Below are 22,810 nucleotides of genomic sequence, written 5' to 3'. Positions count from 1 at the left end.
ATCCAGAAATGATGCCGGAAGATCCCCCAAATGATCCCGAAAAAGTCCCCAAATGACCCCGACGATATCCCGGACGGATCCCGAAAACCATCCAGAAATGATGCCGGAAGAGCCCCCAAATGATCCCGAAAAAGTCCCCAAATGACCCCGACGAGATCCCGCACGGATCCCGAAAACCATCCAGAGATGATGCCGGAAGAGCCCCAAATGATCCCGAAAAAGTCCCCAAATTACCCCGACATACTCCAGAAAAGGTTCCGAAATGGCTCCGAGGGAATCAACGACGGATCGCGAAAACCATACAGAAATGATTCCCGAAGGATCCCAAATGATCCCGAAATAGTCCGGAAATGACCCACATGGGATCCCGCACAGATCCAGAAATGATCGCGGAAGGGTCCAAAAACTATCCCGGAAAAGTAACAAAAAATCCCGAAATGGCTCCTACGGCATCCCGGACGGATCCAGAAATGATCTCGGAAGGGTCCCCAAATGATCCCAAAATGGTCCCGAAATGACCCTGATGGATCCGGCAAACCATCAAGAAATTATGCCGGAAGGGTCCCCAAATGATCCCGAAATAAAACAGAAAAAGTCACGAAACGACCCCTAGAGGATCCCCAAATGATCCCGTATTAGCCCCAAAAAAGTCCTAAAATGACCCTGACGGGATCCCGAAAGGATTCCGAAAATAATACAGAAATGATGCCGGAAAGGTCCTCAAATGATCCCCTAATAGTCCCGAAATGACCGTGACGGGATCCCGACAACTATCCAGAAATGATGCCGAAAGGGTCCGCAAATGATCCCGTATTAGTCGAAAAAAAGTCCCGAAAGGACCACGACGGGATCCCGGACGAATCCCAAAAACCATCCAGAAATGATGCCGAAAGGGTTCCCAAATGATCCCGTATTAGTCGCGAAAAAGTCCCGAAATGACCCCGACGGGATCCCGGACGGATCCCGAAAACCATCCAGAAATGATGCCGGATGAGCCCCAAAATGATCCCGAAAAAATCCCCATATGACCCCGACGAGATCCCGCACGGATCCCGAAAACCAACCAGAAATGATGCCGGAAGGGTCCCCAAATGATCGCGAAATAGTCCCGAAATGATTCCGGAATAGTCCCGAAAATGTTCCAAAATAACCCCGACGGGATCCCGGACGGATCCCATAAACTATACAGAAATGATCCCGGAAGGGTCCCAAAATGATCCCGAAATAGTCCCGAAAAAGTCCCGAAATTACCCCGGCGTAATCCCGGACCGATCCCGAAAACCATCCAGAAATGATCCCGGAAGGGTCTCGATATGACCCTTACGGGATTACAAATAAGGTGAAGCTAATTATAAAACCATGTTAATAAGGCAGCAGGCGCATTGGAGCAAATAAAAAGTTAGATAGAAACATACAGGTAAAGCTAATAAAAGCGTGCTAATAAAAACAATTGATGGAGGGCGGATGGCGGGAGTAGAGGAGAGGACCACTGATCGTTCCTCCAAAATTGTCTAGATCTCGTCCTGTATGTACCAGATACCAAAAACTATTGATTTAGGAGAAAATTTAGATTGAGTTATAACAATTTATGGATTTTACACCAGAGGGGGAGATAAAGGGGGGCGGGCGGAGGGTGTCACTGCTTACTTTGTAAGCCCTCGACTTATTTGACCCCTTGAGTCTGTGATATTGGTGAAGGCCAGTATACGTAAAGTTATAATGTGTAAAAATTATGAAAAATAATTTCTCGAAGGGTCGTGGGACCCCCACCCCTCTTTCCATGTTCGAAAAAAATTTCGCTAGTATACTACTGTCTGTGTCCCAAATTTCATCAAAATCCGTGTAGCCATTCTGGCGTGATTCAGTCGCAAAGACGAAAAAATATAATAATTAAATTATAACTGTTCCTAGGGGGCGGGGACCACGCCCCTTTTGAAAAATATATAGCTAGTAGATCCTTCTAGACTATTGTCTATATGTGTGCAAAATTTCATCCAAATCGGTCCAGCCGTTCTTGCGTTATTGAGTCACAAAGACAAACGTCTGGACAAACATCCAAACATCCAAACATCCAAACATCCAAACATCCAAACATCTAAACATCCAAACATCCAAACATCTTAACATCCAAACTTTCCCATTTATAATATATATTAGATTAGATTAGATTAGATATTAGATATTAGATTAGATTATTTATCTTTATTTTTATTTCTTTCTATACACGATGTATCAATATAGAAGTATTATAATAGAACGTTGTCTCTTTATGCACCTGTGCAACAAGCTTGCATGGGTGGGACCATAATTAATTTAACGCTGGGAAATAGTTTTCAAAATTTCGCCTTATTTCATCTGCACCACTCTTATAAAAAATAATCCTGTGCTACGCCATGCCAAGTCCGGGTGTGTGGTATAACCGTGGCTACCGCCACGGTGATGTCCTTCTGCGTAGTACACCCTTCTGCGCTGCACCCCAAATAATATTAGACTACAGATTATTAAAAGTGTTTTACAAAAACAAAATACAATGATAGTGTATGTTTGTTTGCATTTATGTCGACGTGCCACCACCTTATAATGTTCTACCAAGATAAAAAAATATTGTTGCGGAGCTGGCAACACTATTCACAACCTTCCTATGTTTTCGTTTGTTTAATTGCAACAACGAAAATGCGACAATAGTATCGACGTGTTTTCCGCGAATAACCTTTAAACGAGATAAAAAAAAATATAGTTTCTGCTTTCGGATTCTGAATCTTGACACAAATACGCGTCTATCGACATGTGCGACCCGAATTTTAAGTGCAGGACTTAAGTTGAAATTTTGCTAAATTTGGAATTTAAAAAGCTTATATTTCATAAACTAAGAGTTTCCTAGAGTTGCGGATGATAATTTTGTAATTTTTAGGACCCCCGCCACCCCTCGAAAAAAAAATGGAAAATCGGGGCACCTTATTCAAAATATTCCCCCAACCACTTGAAAATGTTTAATTTCTGTTGCAAATATCTTAATAGAATCAAAATTTGGTTTCAATAGACGCGTTTTGATCTGCTGATGCCTTAAAGTAGTCAACTAAGCAAAATACTCGGTACTTGAGCGGAGTACTTGAATATGAACTCGAAGATACCCGTATCTATCGGAACAGCACCACTAACTGTTTCTGACGCGCGCACGAAAGTGAGAAATTGCAAATCTTCGCTAGTTGTGCCATTTTATTCAAAGAGTCAAATCTATTTCAATTCAGTGTTTAAATCAAGCAAATACTAATCTTACAATCTAGTTTTTGTGCAGATACAATTTTTATTTTATTGCATTCTGTGTACAGTTGAAAATACGCAGTCTAAACGCGTGTCGTGCGGATAAAAATTGCAGAGCTTGTAAGATTTTGTAATGTTCGCACGCTTTGTATGGAAAAATGTATAAAACAAAAAAGGAAGTAGATGCTCATGTGCGAACAGCATTGTGTAAATTGCGCTCGGAGGAAGAGGTAAGCAATTAAATAAAGTCATCTAGCTTTAAATTACATTAAGGGCTCGGCAAAGTTGACATAGTCAATACGCCATAGGCTTGGTAATAGCCTAGTTGAGGGGTCGACTGCCAATACGCTACCAAAAATATCGAGAGAGGTGTCGAGACGACCCGTCTGGACATCAGTATTAATAATCCGAAGGCGGAAAATAAAAATTTTGGTAATAGTCTAGTTGAGGGGTCAACTGCTAATACGCTATCAAAAATTTCGAGAGAGGTGTCAAAACGACGCGTCTTGACATCAGGGTAATTGTGCAGTTCAGGGGCCCCACCCTAAAATTGGTCCTTTATTTTGGTAATAGTCTAGTTGAGGGGTCGACTGCTAATACGCTACCAAAAATATCGAGAGAGGTGTCAAACGACGCGTCTTGACATCAGTATTAATAATCCGAAGGCGGAAAATAAAAATTTTAACGCGTTCAAAAGATATTAACGAAAAACCGAAAAAAGACCCGCGGGTACCTCCGAAACCGGGGGTCGGATCCATAGTATTTTTGCGCAGAACACCTTTCTGCGTTGGCGGCCTTCGGCCGCGATTATAAAAAATAACCTGGGCTACGCCATGCCAAGTCCGGGTGTGTGGTATAACCGTGGCTACCGCCACGGTGATGCACAATTTTTTTTGGGGGTACAAACACAACAACAACCACATGGAAATCGCCAACTTCAAATGCAAATATCTCCGGACAGAGATAAAATTTTTCTTTTCCGCCATCGGATTATTGTTCTCGAGATTAATACGCGTTCGTTTGACACCTCTCTCGATATTTTAGGTAGCGTATTAGCAGTCGACCCCTCAACTAGACTATTACCTTTATTTTGAGTGAGGTATCAAAAGACGCGTATTCACGTGTAGATCAATAATCCAAAAGGGGAAGTTAACTTTTTTTACCCGTTCAAAAATCGAAAAGAGACCCGTGGGTACTTCCGAAATCGGGGGTGGGATCCATAGTATTTTTGCGCAGAACACCTTTCTGCGTTGGCGGCCTTCGGCCGCGCTTATAAAAAATAACCCTGGGCTACGCCATGCCAAGTCCGGGTGTGTGGTATAACCGTGGCTACCGCCACGGTGATGCACAATTTTTTTTTTTTGTGGGTACAACACAACAACAACCATATGCAAATCGCCATTTTCAACTGCAAATATCTCCGGACAGAGATACAATTTTTCTTTTCCGCCTTAGGATTATTGTTATCGAGATTAATACGCGTCTTTTGATACCTCACTCGAAAATCTTGGCCCAACTTTAGGGTGGGCCCCTAAACTGCACTACTACCGACATCAGTATTAATAATCCGAAGGCGGAAAATAAAAATTTTAACTCGTCCTGCGTTCACAATTTTTTTGTGGGTACAATTACAACAACCACATGAAAATTGCCAACTTCAACTGCAAATATCTTCGGTAATAGTCTAGTTGAGGGGTCGACTGCTAATACGCTACCAGAAATATCGAGAGAGCTGTCAGAAGACGCGTATTAATCTCGAGAACAATAATCCGATGGCGGAAAAGAAAAATTTTATCTATACCCGGAGATATTTGCAGTTGAAGTTGGCGATTTCCATATGGTTGTTGTTGTGTTCGTACCCACCAAAAAAAATTTTGCATCACCGTGGCGGTAGCCACGGTTAAACCACACACCCGGACGTGGCATGGCGTAGCCCAGGGTTATTTTTTATAAGCGCGGCCGAAGGCCGCCAACGCCGAAAGGTGTTCTGCGCAAAAATACTATGGATCCGACCCCCGGTTTCGGAGGTACCCGCGGGTCTTTTTTCGGGTTTTCGTTATTATCTTTTGAACGCGTTAATGTTGTTGTTGTGTTGTTGTTGTTGTTGTTGTTGTAGCAATGCTCGCCCCACCTAATAGCCGCGACCGATCACAAATTGTCATCAATATCCTCTAACGGGAGTCCAAGGAAACTTGCCGTTTCAACAGGGGTGGACCATAAGGAAAGGGGTGTTAGAGGCGTTGGTTCCACATTACAATTAAAGAGATGGTTGGTGTCATGTGGGGACACATTGCAAGCAGGGCATACATTTTGTATGTCGGGGTTGATTCTGGATAGGTAAGAGTTTAACCTGTTACAGTATCCAGAACGAAGTTGAGCAAGAGTGACACGCGTTTCCCTGGGGAGTATGCGTTCCTCTTCTGCGAGTTCTGGATATTTTTCTTCAAGTACTGGATTCACCGGGCAATTCCCGGCTTCATACGGCTGGGTTCTCAGGTGCCGTATTTCCTCAAAATGCTTACGGAGATGACTCCTTAGGCCCCTAGGCGGTGCTGGTTCGTCAATCAGATGTCTGTTGGGATGCCCAGGTTTCTGGGTATTCAACAGAAATTGTTTCGTCAGCATCTCATTTCTCTCCCTGATGGGGAGTATTCTCGCCTCATTATGCAGATGGTGTTCTGGGGACATAAGAAGACAGCCCGTGGCGATTCTGAGAGCAGTATTTTGGCAGGCCTGGAGTTTCTTCCAGTGGGTGGTTTTTAGGCTTGGCGACCATATGGGTGACGCGTAGCACGTAATCGGCTGGCTAATTGCTTTGTATGTGGTCAAGAGCGTTTCTTTATCTTTTCCCCAGGTACTGCCAGCAAGGGATTTGAGGATTTTATTACGGCTCTGAATTCTTGGAACAATTGCAGTTGCGTGAGCACCAAAATGTAGATCCTGATCAAACGTCACACCCAAGATTTTGGGGTGTAGGACAGTCGGTAGCGTAGTGCCATCGACGTGGATGTTCAATATGGTCGACATTTGGGGCGTCCATGTTGTAAATAAGGTCGCGGAAGATTTAGTCGGTGACAATGACAGGTTTCGCGAAAAAACTGGAGAGATCAGGGAGATAGCCGTTTATTTTATTGCATAGCTCATCGATCTTTGGGCCTGGGCCTGTGGCCATTATTGTGCAGTCATCGGCGTAGGAAACGATTGTGACTCCTTCCGGTGGTGAAGGTAGCTTAGATATGTAGAAATTAAACAAAAGCGGGGATAGGACACCACCCTGTGGCACCCCTTGTTTAATTCTCCTTTGTTTTGATGTTTCGTTTCTGAATTGCACCGATGCCTGCCGACCACCCAGATAATTTGCGGTCCACCTTTTAAGACATGGGGGAAGGGTATACCCTTCCAGGTCTTCCAGTAACGAGCCATGGTTGACCGTATCAAACGCTTTTGATAGGTCTAACGCTACGAGTACTGTTCTATGGTGGGGATATTGATTCAAACCGCAATTTATCTGGGTGCTAATGACATTTAGCGCGGAGGTAGTGCTATGGAGTTTTCTGAAGCCATGCTGATGAGGGGCTAGCTGCAAATGTGCTTGGAAATGAGGGAGCAAAATTGCTTCAAGCGTCTTTGCCACTGGCGATAGGAGAGATATCGGACGATATGACTCACCTACGTTAGCTGGTTTCCCAGGCTTTAGTAGCGGGACCACCTTGGCCATTTTCCATTTCTCGGGTATGACAAAGGTGGAAAGAGACAGGTTGAAGACATGCGCTAAATATTTGAAACCCTCTTTCCCCAGGTTTTTAAGCATCGGCATGGCTATGCCGTCTGGGCCCACTGCTACTGCTTTGGATGGTTTAGCGCGACCAATGGCGTCCTCAACCTCTCTAGCGGTGATGGTAATTGGTGACGCGCTGAGTTTGTGTTTATGTGCACGTCTATTGGCTCTCCGTCTATCTTTGTCGACCGTAGGATGCATTATATATTGTCGGCAGAAAGCGCTCGCGCATTTTTTCGCATCCGACAGCACCTTATCGCCAAAGGCGATGGAAACTTTGTCTTTGTGCTTAGTCGGATTCGATAGGGACTTTACGGTGGACCAAAGTTTACCTACACCGGTAGAGAGGTTACAACCTCTTAGGTGCTCTTCCCATTTCGCCCGCTTGTGTTCGTCCACAAGCAATCTGATGCGTTGGTTTATATCCCTTATTTGGGGGTCGCCTGGATCAAGCTGTCTTATAAGGTCGCGTTCCCTCGCTAAGCTCGCGGCCTCCGCCGGGAAGTGGGGCCGGATTTCGGGAATTCTCCCGGCGGGAATGAAATGTGCCGAGGCGGATTCAATGACCTTACGGAAGGCACACTCCTCTTGGCGGGCATCAGTCGGGATAGGGAGGGCAGCAAAGCTGCTGTCTGTTGCAGATTTATATTCTTCCCACTTTCCTTTTTTGAAGTTTATGAAAGTGCGTTTTTCGGTGACGATGAAGTCGGCGGTACGCTCGAACGAAATAAGTATGGGCAGGTGGTCGGATGCCAATGTTACCATCGGCTGCCAGTTTACGAGTTCTGCGCTCACTATTGAGATATCTGGCGAGCTATGACAGCTTCCTACCATACGTGTGGAGGCGTCTCCGTTAAGTGTGCAGAACGTCGTTTCGTCTATTTGATCCGCCAACATCTCACCCCTACTGTCCGCCCGCAAGTTTGAATGCCATAGGTCGTGATGGGCATTGAAATCGCCTAAGATAATGCGATTGTTGCCAGTGAGTAAGGCCTCGATATTAGGGCGGTATCAACTGGAACAACAGGTGACAGGAGGGATGTAGATGTTGATGATTTCTAGATTTGCATGGCCTGACCGGACAGATAGGCCTTGACGTTCTAAGACATTGTCACTGCGGTCGATGCCAGGATCAAATATATGATATTGCACAGAGTGGTGTATAATAAACGCGAGGCCGCCTCCATTTCCGCTCTCGCGGTCTTTCCTGTGGACATTATAACCAGAGCACGTCTGCAATGCAGATCTTGCTGTGAGTTTAGTCTCTTGAATCGCAGCAATGCGGATGTTGTGCCGCTTCATGAAATCGACTATCTCCGTAATCTTCCCAGTTAGTCCATTACAGTTGAACTGCAGAATTCTGAAGTGCATGAGGGGTGACGCCGCCACTCTAGGGGTAAGTGAGGGGTGACTACGCCTAGGTTGTGGAAGGCCAGGACGCAATTGCTGTTGTGGCCTTGGGACTGGGCGCCCTTGGGCAAGCATTGGGGTACCCGGATGATTTGGGTTTGCGACCTGGCAACATGGCGCGATGAAACCCGTCGAGGGGTTGCCGTCGCGGAGACCAGAACATCTAGGAAAGTGGCACCACCCAAGGCAGGAGCTGCATTGAGCGGATGTCGCAAACCTATATATTCTGTGCTGGCAGACGGTACAAACGGAGGCAGGGACTAAGAGTCTGTTTCCCTGACCTGCACGATTGCTGCCAGAAAAGAGGGGAGGAGAAGAAGACGGGGGCAGGGGCTGATGCTCAGCATTGCTACCAGCTCTACTACGAAGGTAGTAGTTATGAGTGGTATCAGCTGTTTGAGTTGTTGGCGCCGTGGGGCGCGAGCAGCAGCGGGTACTTGTTGTGGCTTGCTGAGCAGCGAAGCTGCTGGAAGGTAGTGGGGATACGCTTAGGCGTAGACTACGTGACGCCCTTGGGCGTGAGCAGCAAGGAGCCACAAAAGATTTGTAAAAGTTACGTGGACGTCGGGTTTTGGGATCAAGCCCAGAACAACCTGTCCGATGCAACCATCCCTTGCACGAGACACACTGAACAGAGTATGACCGTCCTAAAAAGATTCTTTTCTGGCAAATGCAGCAAAACCATTTCTCAGGACCGGGGTGAGGACACGGACCCGGATTGGGTTCGATACCTTCCCGGAGTAAGAGAATATGTAGCAGTCCTGCTGCAAGGAGCTGCTGGGAGGATGACAATTTGTGGGAGGGACGAAACAAATTAAATGGGGTCACACTGAAATGACAGTCCTTGGTCGGGAAAAATCCCGAGTCGCTCCGGTACATAGAACCGACTGCCTTGGGAAACGCGTTAATATTTTTATTTTCCGCCTTCGGATTATTAATACTGATGTCAAGACGCGTCGTTTGACACCTCTCTCGATATTTTTGGTAGCGTATTAGCAGTCGACCCCTCAACTAGACTATTACCATATCTCCGGACAGAGATCAAATTTTTATTTTCCGGTTTCGGATTATTGTTGTCGAGATTAATACGCGTCAGGGTCAGAATAATACGCGTCTTTTGATACCTCACTCGAAAATCTTGGCTCAACTTTAGGGTGGGCCCCTAAACTGCACTACTACCGACATCAGTATTAATAATCCGAAGGCGGAAAATAAAAATTTTAACTCGTCCTGCGTTCACAATTTTTTTGTGGGTACAATTACAACAACCACATGAAAATTGCCAACTTCAACTGCAAATATCTTCGGTAATAGTCTAGTTGAGGGGTCGACTGCTAATACGCTACCAGAAATATCGAGAGAGCTGTCAAAAGACGCGTATTAATCTCGAGAACAATAATCCGATGGCGGAAAAGAAAAATTTTATCTATACCCGGAGATATTTGCAGTTGAAGTTGGCGATTTCCATATGGTTGTTGTTGTGTTCGTACCCACCAAAAAAATTTTGCATCACCGTGGCGGTAGCCACGGTTAAACCACACACCCGGACGTGGCATGGCGTAGCCCAGGGTTATTTTTTATAAGCGCGGCCGAAGGCCGCCAACGCCGAAAGGTGTTCTGCGCAAAAATACTGTGGATCCGACCCCCGGTTTCGGAGGTACCCGCGGGTCTTTTTTCGGGTTTTCGTTACTATCTTTTGAACGCGTTAATATTTTTATTTTCCGCCTTCGGATTATTAATACTGATGTCAAGAAGCGTCGTTTGACACCTCTCTCGATATTTTTGGTAGCGTATTAGCAGTCGACCCCTCAACTAGACTATTACCATATCTCCGGACAGAGATCAAATTTTTATTTTCCGGTTTCGGATTATTGTTGTCGAGATTAATACGCGTCAGGGTCAGAATATTCCCGCGGTAGGTATGCCTGTCGTAAGAGGCGACTAAAATATCAGATTCAAGGGGCTGTGTAGCGCAACCCTTCAGGTTGCCAGCACAATATATAGTTTCTCCAAACCCAATTGTCAACCTCACCTATCCGCGGCCAACCCTGTTTCACTAACAGATGAGGCTCTGGCGACCCCAAGCTCCTCATGGAACTTAGGGGTGGGGAGGGAGGGAATGGCCTGAAGGTTTAATGTGGCCACATAAATCGTTCCCGAAATGGTCGGGCTAGCACCTTAATGGTGCTGTGGTACCTGAGGGTACCGGATCTGTATCCGGCAAAGGACCATTACATCGATAACACTCCCCAAAGCCTTCGGGGAGCAACCTTATCGCTACAACAACAACAACATGACACTGCTAATACGCGTCCAAAAATATCGAGAGAGGAATCAACCGACGCCTCTTGACATCAGTATTAAAAATCCGAAGGCGGAAAAAAGGAATTTTAACTCATTCAAAAGTTATCAACGAAAAATCGAAAAGTGACCCCGGAATGCTCCGAAACCGAGGGTGGGCTCCATAGTATTTTTGCGCAGAACACCTTTCTGCGTTGGCGGCCTTCGGCCGCGGTTATTAAAAATTACCCCGGGGTGGGTCCAACACCGGTTTGGAGACCAAAACTATATCCTCGCAAACCACCTATGTTCACAATTTTTTTTTTGTGGATACTACAACATTACAACACCACATGAGGCCTTCGGCCGCGCTTATAAAAAATTACTCTGGGTGGGTCCAACACCGGTTTGGAGACCAAAACTATATCCGCGCAAAACACTTATGTTCAAAATTTTTTTTTGTGGCTACAACATTACAACAACCACATGAAAATCGCAAATTTCAACTGCATATATCTCAGAACTGAGATAAAATTTTTATTTTCCGCGTTCGGATTATTATTTGCGAGATTAAGACGCGTCTTTTGATACCTCTCTCGTTTTTTGGTAGCGTATTAGCAGACGACCCTCAGCTAGACTTTCTAAAACGAATTCTCATGTCCCCCCTTTGGGTCGAACTTTTGGGTAGGGGCAATTTCAATTATACCTGCTGTGTCTTGTGGACTGTGATGCCGAGCAACGGAATTGATTATCAGTGCTGTCGGACTGGACGTGATTTCGAGCAGCTGATGTATATTTAACACACAATAGTAGGGCGGCGATGTGTGGGAGGTTGGAAAGGACGTGATTCTAAGCCCCTCGCCCAAAGTAACTATTGATTATTAGTGCTGTCGGAATGGACGTGATTTCCAGCAGCTGATGTATATTTAACACACAATGAGTAGGGCTGTGATGTGTGGGAGGTTGGAAAGGACGTCATTCCAAGCCACCCGCCCAAAGTAACTATTGATTATTAGTGCTATCGGAATGGACGTGATTTCGAGCAGCTGATGTATATTTAACACACAATGAGTAGGGCTGCGATGTGTGGGAGGTTGGAAAGGACGTGATTCCAAGACACCCGCCCAAAGTAACTGGAGCAGGTAACAGATTTAGGTTAACATGTGATTTGATTCAAGGCAGTGAGTATATATTTTTTTATACTGTAAAGTGTGTCGCAATATCAATATTATTGCAGTGATTATTGAAATCTTGACACAGAAAACGAAAAGGTTCATGCATTTGAAAATTCGATCTACATGTATTCAAATATAGCGGTTGGAAATACCGAGAGGGCCTAAAAGGGAACATAAACATCACCTCGCCAAGCAGAAATGAACTGTTTATCACCCCCCTTAATAGTTTTACCATAAATAAAACGCCAAGCATCTCCCTACGGCTCTGTAGTGAAGGCAGCTGTAAAAGTTTTAACCGGCTGCAATAGAGCGGTAGGTTCCTTGATGGATCCCAGGGCAAATGATTTAAAGCAAAGAACACAAATTGCTTCTGGACCGATTACAATTTTTCGCTATGAACCTGATAATGGAAGCATATTGCAATATAGGTCTTACTAACGATAAAAAAAGAGTTTTAGTGACAGGGGTCATTGAATTCCTTTGACCACCTTTTTACGAAAGCCAAAGTGCCTCTAGCCCTATTCACACAGGATTCGAAATTTAATTTGAAGTCCAGTTTAGGGTCCATTATAACGCCAAGATCAGTAAAGTTTGTGACTTGCTTAATGATATAATCGCCTGTCATGTACTGATAGGTTTTAAACGATTTCCTCGTAAAACACATGAACTTGCACTTCGGTAAATTTAGTGACATGACGTTCACGTCACACCACTAAACCAGGTTATTCAGATCCGATTGAAGAAGTGCCCTATCTTCAGGAGAGCGAATGGGCATAACCAGTTTGACATCGTCAGCGTACATCAGCGGTATGCAGCGCTTCAAACCATTTGGGAGGTCATTAATGAAGAGCAGAAACAGCACTGGACCAAGGTGACTGCCCTGTGGAACTCCAGAAGATACATTGATGAATTCAGACAAGCAATTGTTAAACACAACGGTTTGCTTTCTACCCACCAAGTACGAAGAGACCCAGAGAGAAGCCGTGATGGAAAACCCAATCGAATGAGTTTTAGTAGGAGTAAGGAATGGGAAACTTTATCAAACGCCTTACTGCAATCAGTGTAAATGACATCAACTTCGCAGTTCGTCCTTAAGTTATTGGATACGAGGGTTGTGAACTCCAGCAAGTTAGACACAATAGACTTACCACTGCAAAAGCCATGTTGTGACAGGTCCACTGCCGAAGATACTGCAAAAGCCAGTTGATTTGTGACAACTGATTCAAATAGTTTTGGAATAGCACAAAGTTTGGCTATTCCTCTATAGTTTGTGACACAAGATCTACTCCCACTTTTTTAAAGTGGTATTATAAACGAATCCTTCCACTTCTTAGGGAATATCCCTTGCCTCAAAAAGGCAATAAATAAGCAGGTAAGGAGTTGACAAAGAAATTGAGCGCAAGTTCTCAGCACAACAGATGTTATTTCCTCAGGTCCACTGGAGTAGGAAATTCTCAGACTTTCCAGATGCCTTAGTACCTCATCTGTATGAATATATGGGATACCTACTAGAGGTTTACGCCGATCACTTTATCGGCAGCGGCGGCGTAAGCTCTATTATATACCGGCGACGGCGGCGTAGGCGGCGCGCCGGCGTACGCCGGTTTTCTTACTTTAAAAGCTTGATTTTTCTATTTAAAAAAATAATATTTAGGAAAGGTTTTGTTTATATGTATTTAAGGAAATCAACGTGTTGGCCATTTCGGAGAGATCCGGGGTTTTTGCATCAAAATCTCGCAGACCGTTCAAAAATTTTCAGGAGTAGCTCCTTGCGAAGGGATTGTCCCTCGTTCGCATGCTCCAGAGAGGCTTCGAACCTAACCCCGGTCTTTGGAATTGGTACTGCTGCGTCTTCTGAAAAGAAATAGAGATACATAAAATAGTCACACTTTTGCCTGTATATCTCATGCAAAGCGTAGTTTCACCTAGGGTTAACTCCTAATAATCGTCGCGAACACATTTTCTTTAAATCATTTGTGGCTCCTTGGCGGTCACGCATTAAGGCGACTTAGGGTTGCTATGAATGGTCTACTAATACTCATGACTATCGTGGCACAGGGCGCCTCCAGTTTTTTCGGCTGTTTTTAAGAGCTAAAATTTCCGACGTGCGAACAGTAGGAATCCCTACCACCAGTCGCTACCACGCCTCCTCACACCATATGCCAGTACAGAAGCTATAGGACTGCGACTTCGAACTCATACCTTCGTCGACGTCACTTTCCTAGAAGCTCTAGGTGTTGCTCCGAAGACTTTCCAACGGATGCTTTTGTCGGGCTATGCTGCCGAGCTACACTTTGAAACGTTAGGAAGTGACTATTCGGCCAAAGATGCCGCCCTCGAAATCATAAGCAGTCTAAGTCGATGTCATTGCGTCATGGGTGAAAATCCGTATAATCCTCGGCGCATCTACATAATTAAAATTTTACAAGGACCCTGGATAAAATTTTTAAAATGTAGACCAAAGATTGCAGACGTTTGTGTTCACAACATTGATTTCAATAGTCTTCGTTAAATCAAATTTAGAATGAAAGTCGACGGATTTTAAGTTGAAAGTTGTTAACTACTGTTTTCCGGCCTTACGATATAGGAGCTCATTCTGGATGACCGCGTAGCTTCAGTTTTCAGACAAGTTCGACTGTCCACTACGTTAGGGTAGTATCACACACGGTCATTAGTTCCACTGGCTTGGGAAAGCTTTTGCTTCACCACTTTGAGTGTTCTTGCGAAGGACAAAGCCTCACCTGGTAGATATATGTGCCTACGTATTCACAATTGTAAAAGGAGCCGTAACGTGTAGGTGATATTTAAACTTGGTTGATAGGCTATAATCAATGTGATTCACTCCAAGGGATTAGTTTTGGATAGGGCCGCCAAATTTAGGAAATGTCCAACCGGGAGACTTGGGTGTTGAAGGATGAAGGGTGAAAATCAAAATTAACATTTCATACGCTATTGTATAGCTTCGCAAATAAACAGCAGATGTTTGACTTAGTGATTTTTCAAACCCTTCTCATAAGTACATATATCCTCAACTTAAGTATGAGTTAAGAATAATTTCAAAGGAGTGTTTATGCCCCTAGAATCTACTAAAGGATTTTGCATCACTGATTTCGCTTATTCTTGAGGACAATTTAAAAACATTTTCTCCTTGGGTCATTTTATTTGAATTATGCAAAGTGAGCATATAAATTTATTATATAACTTTTCTTTTAGTATTTTGTTTTAATAACTTGCTGAATTGGGTGATGGAAAGTCCGTGTTGAGTTGACACGAAAGCGCCTGTTATTTTAAATAACTTTTGAATAGTTATAAAGAGTTAAATTTCGCTATTAGTTTCTTTTAACTGGCAGTGATGCGCATCCGTTGATACCACTTTCGACCATATCCGAATAATTTTCGACATGAACAATAAATGGCCTAAACAGTCTTAAACGAGTAGAAAATATAGTAACGCGCCGGACGCCGCGCCAACACGCCGATATTTTTGACATTCGGCGGCGGCGTGCGAAAAACGACCAAAATCGGCGGCGGCGTTTATCGGCGGCGTATATCTCTAATACCTCCTGAGTTAAGCTAAGGTAACATGTATTGATAATCCACCGGAGATGAGTCAGGGATAGTCGAGTAATTAGATTTAAAAAAGTCAGCAAACATCTTTGCAATCTCGGAGTCAATACTAGAAATCCGATCGTTATACTTCATTACAGAAGGAAACCTTTTAGTTTTTCTTTTGGAGTAGACGAAGGAACCAGCATCAACACTAGCAACAACATCAGCACTGAAATCCAGCGAAGAATCAGTCTTGCCAATAAATGCTACTTTGGACTAGGTAGGCAATAAAGTCCTCTCAAGTAAATTCCTCTCTCGGCGAACGAAAATCATACTCTACAAGTCACTTATCGTACCCGTCCTGCTATATGGGGCAGATGCATGGACCATGACAACAGCAGATGAAGCGGCTTTGGGAGTGTTCGAGAGAAAAGTTCTTGGAAAGATTTATGGACCTCTACGCGTTGGCGATGGCGAGTACCGAAGAAGATTTAATGATAAGCTGTACGAGCTATAGGCAGACATCAACATAGTCCAGTATAACCGCACTGCGTTACCCGCCTTTACGCAACAAAACACACCCCTGCGTGCAAGTGGCATCGCCGTCAGCTGTTGCTGAACAGCAATGCCAATTGCACTCAGCAGGTCCAATTGCATTCAGCAATGAAAAATGATGGCCGCTGAGCGTGGGTGAAAAACGAGCCCGATTGAATTCGTTTTTGGACATTTGCAGTGACCGGTTGTAAAATCTAAGTAGTGGAGAAAATTAAAGTAAAGATTTATAAAATAGAAAGACCGAAACCAAATTGTTAAACTAAAACATTTATTATAACCAAAAAAAAGTTTAATGTGAAATTAGAATAAATAACGTGTAGGTAATTAATATGAAACATAACACAAACACAATTTACTTTAAATAAACTAAATCTAACCAAACATAAATAAAGCAGACTTATTGTTGTGTGTGTGGGAGCGGGTGTGCACATAGGGCTGCATACCCACAAGCGTGAGTATTATCCCGGCAAAAATGGTTGGTGTTAAAAAGCCAACCTTATATGGCGACCGTGACGCCAGGCCTTGCAATGGCGGCCAAAGTGGCGAAGAGGCAGACCTCTTAAAAACTGAAAAAAAAGCTTAAAATGCTAAAAACCTAAAAATAAGTTAATTAAAAATGAATTAAACAATTAGAAATTTTGCGAAAGAATAAAAAGTTAATTTACAAAAAATTTAAAAACTAAAAACTACACAAAAAAAAATGTTCTTTAAAAACTATACAATCTACAAAAAATATACAAAAATTAGAAAAACCCTGCAAATATGGGGAAAATTACAAAAAAAAAAATCAAAAACATTTAAAAATTACAAAAAAAATTACAAAAAATATACAAACATTTAAATCAAAAACGAAAAATTACTAAAATTTTCAAGAAAAAGCAGTGTTGGTGGTGTATGACAGCGGCTAGTGGAAAATTATTATAATTTAAAAGACATGTAAAGAACATATAGACACGTACATATAATACAAAAACTAATTATAAGACGGAATTAATAAAAGAAGTATACTTTTGGAAAAACTGTACCAAAAATTGGTGAAGAAAAAAAAACGGCACTAGCCACGCCACCAGAATAACGGAAAACCACCGTACACCAAAGGAAAGCCGAATAGCGGAAGACGAGTGACGCCAACGACAACAGCAACCACAGCAGCAGAACATCAGATGAAGTAGCAGAATTCAAGCGGCAAACCAAATAAAGCAGAAGTCGGTATGACGCACAGTGTGCGAAAATCATTTTTAAATTCATATACATAAATATTTATATAAAATTACATTTTTCATACGATTCATAAATATTAAAATTAAAACAGTTATATTACATATTACATATATTTTCTCACTTTTCTATCTTCACAATTATTACAAAATACTTTACATTATATATATATAAAACTGGTTTTTATCATCTACTGAAAGCGTTAAATAACCCAATTACATATACATATATATGTGTGAACTTACGGGTAGGTACAGTTGGACAGAGTTGGAAAAGCACCGCAAATTTTTTTTTTGAGTTTCCTTTAACCAGTTCAACTGGTAAATTTTCTGAAAAAAATTAAAAGCAGTTGCCATCTTCAAAAAAAAAAAAACAAATTAAATAACTTTTATCAATTTTTCGGTTTTAGTCCCACTCTGCCCTACAGTGGGCTTCATCAAAAACAATGCAAAAAATAACATGAAAAATAATTTTTTCTGCGTAAACGGTGGTTCCGTACAAAACCAATGAATTTTTTTAATCCCGGTGCGTCCGAGGATATTCGTAATACAAATTTGAAAAGATGCGGTGCGCCCGTATCTATAAAAATAAAACCATACAATTTTAATAAAAACGGTGCGTCCGTAATAGCACAAACACATTGAGATCTTTTTAATAAAGCGGTGCGTCCGTTATCAACAGCCAAGTCCTTATACCAAAATAAAATACTTTCCTTTGAAATCAAATTAAATTAAATTACTTCAATATACATTCAATTTATCATTAAATATTCAGTCTTTCATTAAATTGCTGGATAATTCTTTCAATTTCACATCAACATTCAATTCAATTTCAATTTCTGTTAAACTTTCGTAAGCAATTTCTACAAATTCGACTTTAATCAGTTTAAATATTTCTTCTTTGCTTCCTACTACATATGTTCCTTAGAAACCAAAAAGTATTTCCCAGAATTTCAGAGCAAGACTCATATTCCGAAAATTCCAAAAAATCAGATTCCAATTCCAAAAATTTTAATTCCGAAAGTTCCGATTCCGAAAATCTTGATTTTAAAAGTCCAGTTTCCGAAGGCTCAACCACATATTCGCCCAGTACAATCAAAAACCTTGTTGTTAGACTTTCTTTGTCCGGAGAATTTCACGGATTTGAGAAATTGCCCGAAACAAATATTTCAAATCCTCCTAATTCCGATACAAATATGGCGACTCCTGAAGAAAAAAGGACGTTTATCAGCATGTGTGCTGGTATTATGCGTGAAAATTATAGCGGTGAGCCCCTAGGTCTCGAATCTTTCATAAATAAAATTGAGTTAATCGAACAATTTGTTGACGAAAAATTAACTGGCATTTGTATTTCATATATTAAATCCAAACTCGATGGTAAAGCTCGAGAAGCAATACCAACTCAAATACTCTCAGTTAATGATTAGCACTACGTAACCGCATAAAACCCGACAACTCCAAAGTTGTGGCCGGAAAAATTGCGGCTTTTCATGTTAATAATAATAATTACACCGATTTTGCAAAACGCGTCGAGGAATTGTCTGATTCTTTAGAGCGTTCGCTCATTATCGAAGGGATTACTTAGACCAAAGCCCGTGAAATGGCCATCGAGCAAACAGTTAACGTTTGCCGATTGAACGCAAAAACCAGTTTAGTCAAATACATCCTCGCTTCAACCAATTTTTCTGATTCCAAGGACGTAGTAGCTAAACTGATTGTAGAGCAATCAAATGAAATAAAAGAGCGTCAAGTTCTAGCATTTAGAGCTCGGAACAATAACAATTTTAGAAATTTTCAAAGTAATTACCGAGGTCGAAATTTTCAAAATCAAAGACGTAACTTTAACAATTATAGCCAAAAGAGACCATCTTTTAGTAACAGTAACTATGGCAACAACTTAAATCGCGGCAATCAAAGGCAAAATTTCCGTTCCGGCGGCGGAAATCGGAATCAGCCTAATAATAACAATAATAGCAACAATAGTCGTACTAGCAATAATAACGGTTCTAACACTTCCAATAATAGAGGTAGAAATGCAAGCGTCCGGGATTTAAACAGGGAAGCCCCTCAGGAGCGAACACTGAGGGAGGACGAGACAAATTACTAACTAATTCAGCTCACAGTTTTTCTTCCAAAAACATTTATTGTCTTAACTTAAATTACTCCGATTTTATACAAATAAATATTACTGGCTCTAACAAATTTTGTACATTTCTAGTCGATACACAAGCCGACATTTGGTTAATTAAAGTTTCTTCTCTTAATAAAAATTTGTCAATTAATAACAATGATACAATTAATATTACTGGAGTAACTACAGAGACAGTTTCTACATTAGGTACTTTTACAACTAACTTACACTTTTCAAATTTTTATATCAAACATACGTTGCACGTGGTAGACAATGATTTCAACATTCCATCAGATGGAATACTTGGTAAGGATTTCCTAAAAACAAATAGATGCGATATCAGCTATGCAACAAATTGCATTTCCTTCTGGATAGGCAATTAAAAGATCGCACTTCCCATCCTTCACGGAATGGAAAGCGATACATTTGTTATTCCACCTCGATGCGAAGTTTATAGAATTTTCGCCTTGGAAAAACACTCAGAACCACTTTTCGTGGATTCTCAAGAGATTTCTGACGGTGTTTTTACAGCGAAATGTATAGTTGATACTAGTAATCCGATCATTAAGGTAATAAATACCACAAATAGCGTAAAATACGTAAACAACAACAACATTCAAACCGAAAAACTTTCTAATTATAACGTTTATAAAATCAATAACCCAGTAAAGCAAGATAGTCGTATCAAAGAACTTAAAAGCATTTTAGAAAAGCAAATACCTAATTATGCTGAAAACAAGCTTATTAACTTATGTTTACAATATTCCGATATTTTTGCGCTAGATAATGATAAAATGACAATAAACAATTTTTATGAACAAAAACTAAGACTAAACGATACGACGCCAGTATACATTAAAAATTACCGCCTACCTTATTCTCAACGCGAAGAAATAAATAAACAAGTTGATAAATTATTGGAAAACGATCTGATCGAAAATAGTTGTTCGAATTATAACAGTCCCTTGATTTTGGTACCGAAAAAAGACCTAAATGGCCAAAAATCGTATAGAATATGTGTTGACTTTAGGGCTGTAAATAAAAAGTTAATTGCCGACAAATTTCCCTTGGCACGTGTAGACGACATTTTGGATAACCTTGGCCGTGCGAAATTCTTTTCTACATTAGATCACCAAATCCCACTTCACAAAGATTCAAGAGACATAACATCTTTTAGTACTGACCGCGGAGCTTGTCGATGGAAGGTTTTACCATTGAAGCGTTTAAAGGGTATCCTAAGCCACGCGATAAAGACGCTGTCCGAAGATTCGTGGCATATGCAAATTATTATAGGAGATTCATTCCAAATTTCGCTTCTTTAGCAGCTCCATTGAATCGTTTGAGTAGAAAAAAGGTTGAATTTAATTGGGATACGGCATGTGAGTTAGCTTTCGAAAAACTAAGAAAAAGTCTGATTTCTCCAAAACTTACAATATCCAGATTTCACCAAAGAATTTTTAATTACGGTTGATGCTTCAAAGTTAGGTTGTGGTGCGATACTGAGTCAAAATCATAATGGTAACGACTTGCCAATTTGTTTTGCTTCAAAATCCTTTAGCAAATCGGAACAAAATAAAGCAATAATAGGATTAGAACTTTTGGCAATATATTTCCCAATAAAGCAATTTCGTGCATATATTTATGGCACTCACTTCAAAGTTAAATCAGATAATCGTCCACTAGTTTATTTATTTAATACTAGCCTTTACCCGCGGCCCCGACCGCAAGGAGAAAATTAAATATATGGGATGCTTATCAAGTTATCTGTTTAAAAAGATGTTTCTGTCTAACACATTTTATTTTTGTAATTGAGTAAAAAAAGAACTAAATGAGCTGATAACCTGATAGGATCCCCAAATGATCCCGAAATTATCCAGAAAAATCCACGAAATGATCCCGACGCTATCGCGGACAGATCCCGAAAACCATCTAGAAATGCCACGGAAGGGTCTCCAAAAGTTCCCGGAATAGTCCCAAAAAACCCGAAATGACAACGACGCGATTCTAGACTTATCCAGAGAACCACAAAGAAATGATGCCTGAAGGGTACCAAAATGATAGTCCCGAAAAAGTTCCGAAATGACCCTGACGGGCTCCCGGACGGTTCTCAAAAACCATCCAGAAAATATCCAGGAAGGGTCCTTAGGGGATCCACGACGGATCGCGAAAACCATACAGAAATGATTCCGGAAGGGTCCCAAAATGATCCCGTATTAGTCCCGAAAAAGTCCTGAAATGACCCCGACGGGATCCCAGACGGATTCCGAAAACTATCCAGAAATGATGCCGGAAAGGTCAAATGATCCCCTAATAGTCCCGAAATGACCCTGACGGGATCTCGAATGGACTCCTAAATGACCCTGACGGGATCCCGGACAGATCTCGAATCCATCCAGAAATGATCTTGGAAGGGCCCAAAATAATCCCGAAACAATCTCTGAAAAGTCCAGAAATTACCCCGACGGGATCCCGCACGGATCCTAAAAACTATCCAGAAATGATGCCGGAACGTCCTCAAATGATCCCCTAATAGTCCCGAAATGACCGAAAACCATCCAGAAATTATGCCGGAAGGGACCCCAAATGATCCCGAATACCATACAGAAATGATGCCGGAAAATACCCCAAATGATCCCGAAATAGTCCCGAAAGGGTTCCGAAATGACCCGGAAGGGATCCCGGACGGATCCCGAAAACCATCCAGAAATTATGCCGAACGGGTCCCCAAATGATCCGATACCAGTCGATAAAAAGTCCCGAAATAACCCCGACGGGATCCCGGACGGATCCTCAAAATCATATAGAAATGATGCCGGAAGGTACCCCAAATGATCCCGAAATAGTCCCGAAATGACCCTGGCAGGATCCCGTACGGATCCCGAAAACCATCCAGAAATGATGCCGAAAGGCTCCCTTAATTATCCCGTATTAGTCCCGAAAAAGTCCCGAAATGACCCCGACGGGATTCCTGACGGATCCCGAAAAGCATCCAGAAATAATGCCGAAAGGGTCCCCAAATCATACCGTATTAGTCGAGAAAAAGTCCTGAATTGACCCCGTCGGGATCCCGGATGGATCCCGAAAACTATCCAGAAATGATGCCGGAAGGTATCCCGAAATAGTCCCGAAATGACCCTGACGGGATCCCGGACGGATCCCTAAAACCATCTAGAAATGGTGCCGGAAGGTACCTCAAATGATCCCGAAATAATACCGAAGTGACCCCGACGGGATACCGGACGGATCCCGAAAACCATCCAGAAATGATGTCGAAAGCGTCCCCAAATGATCCCGTATTAGTCGAGAAAAATTCCCGAAATGACCCCGACGAGATCCCGGACGGATCCTCAAAACCATATAGAAATGATGCCGGAAGGTACCCCAAGGATCCCGAAATAGTTCCGTAATGAACCTGACGGGATCCCGAACGGATCCCGTAAACCATCTAGAAATG

The 22,810-nt window shown here is 42.1% G+C and overlaps 1 protein-coding gene across 1 annotated transcript in view; it reads left to right on the top strand.

Moving 5' to 3' along the window:
- The first annotated feature begins 3,149 nt into the window (after positions 1 to 3,149).
- The window catches only part of Nup358 (Nucleoporin 358kD), a 233,915-nt gene continuing 214,254 nt past the window's right edge, over positions 3,150 to 22,810 (top strand). The window contains exon 1 of the mRNA XM_067759833.1: positions 3,150 to 3,491. Coding sequence (XP_067615934.1) covers positions 3,420 to 3,491 — 72 coding nt within the window. The 5' untranslated portion in view covers positions 3,150 to 3,419. The remainder of the gene's footprint in view (positions 3,492 to 22,810) is intronic.

This window comes from Eurosta solidaginis, chromosome 1 (assembly GCF_040869045.1).
Source record: "Eurosta solidaginis isolate ZX-2024a chromosome 1, ASM4086904v1, whole genome shotgun sequence".
In the NCBI taxonomy this organism is placed as follows: Eukaryota; Metazoa; Arthropoda; class Insecta; order Diptera; family Tephritidae; genus Eurosta; species Eurosta solidaginis.
This window is presented reverse-complemented; position numbering and strand designations above follow the sequence as displayed.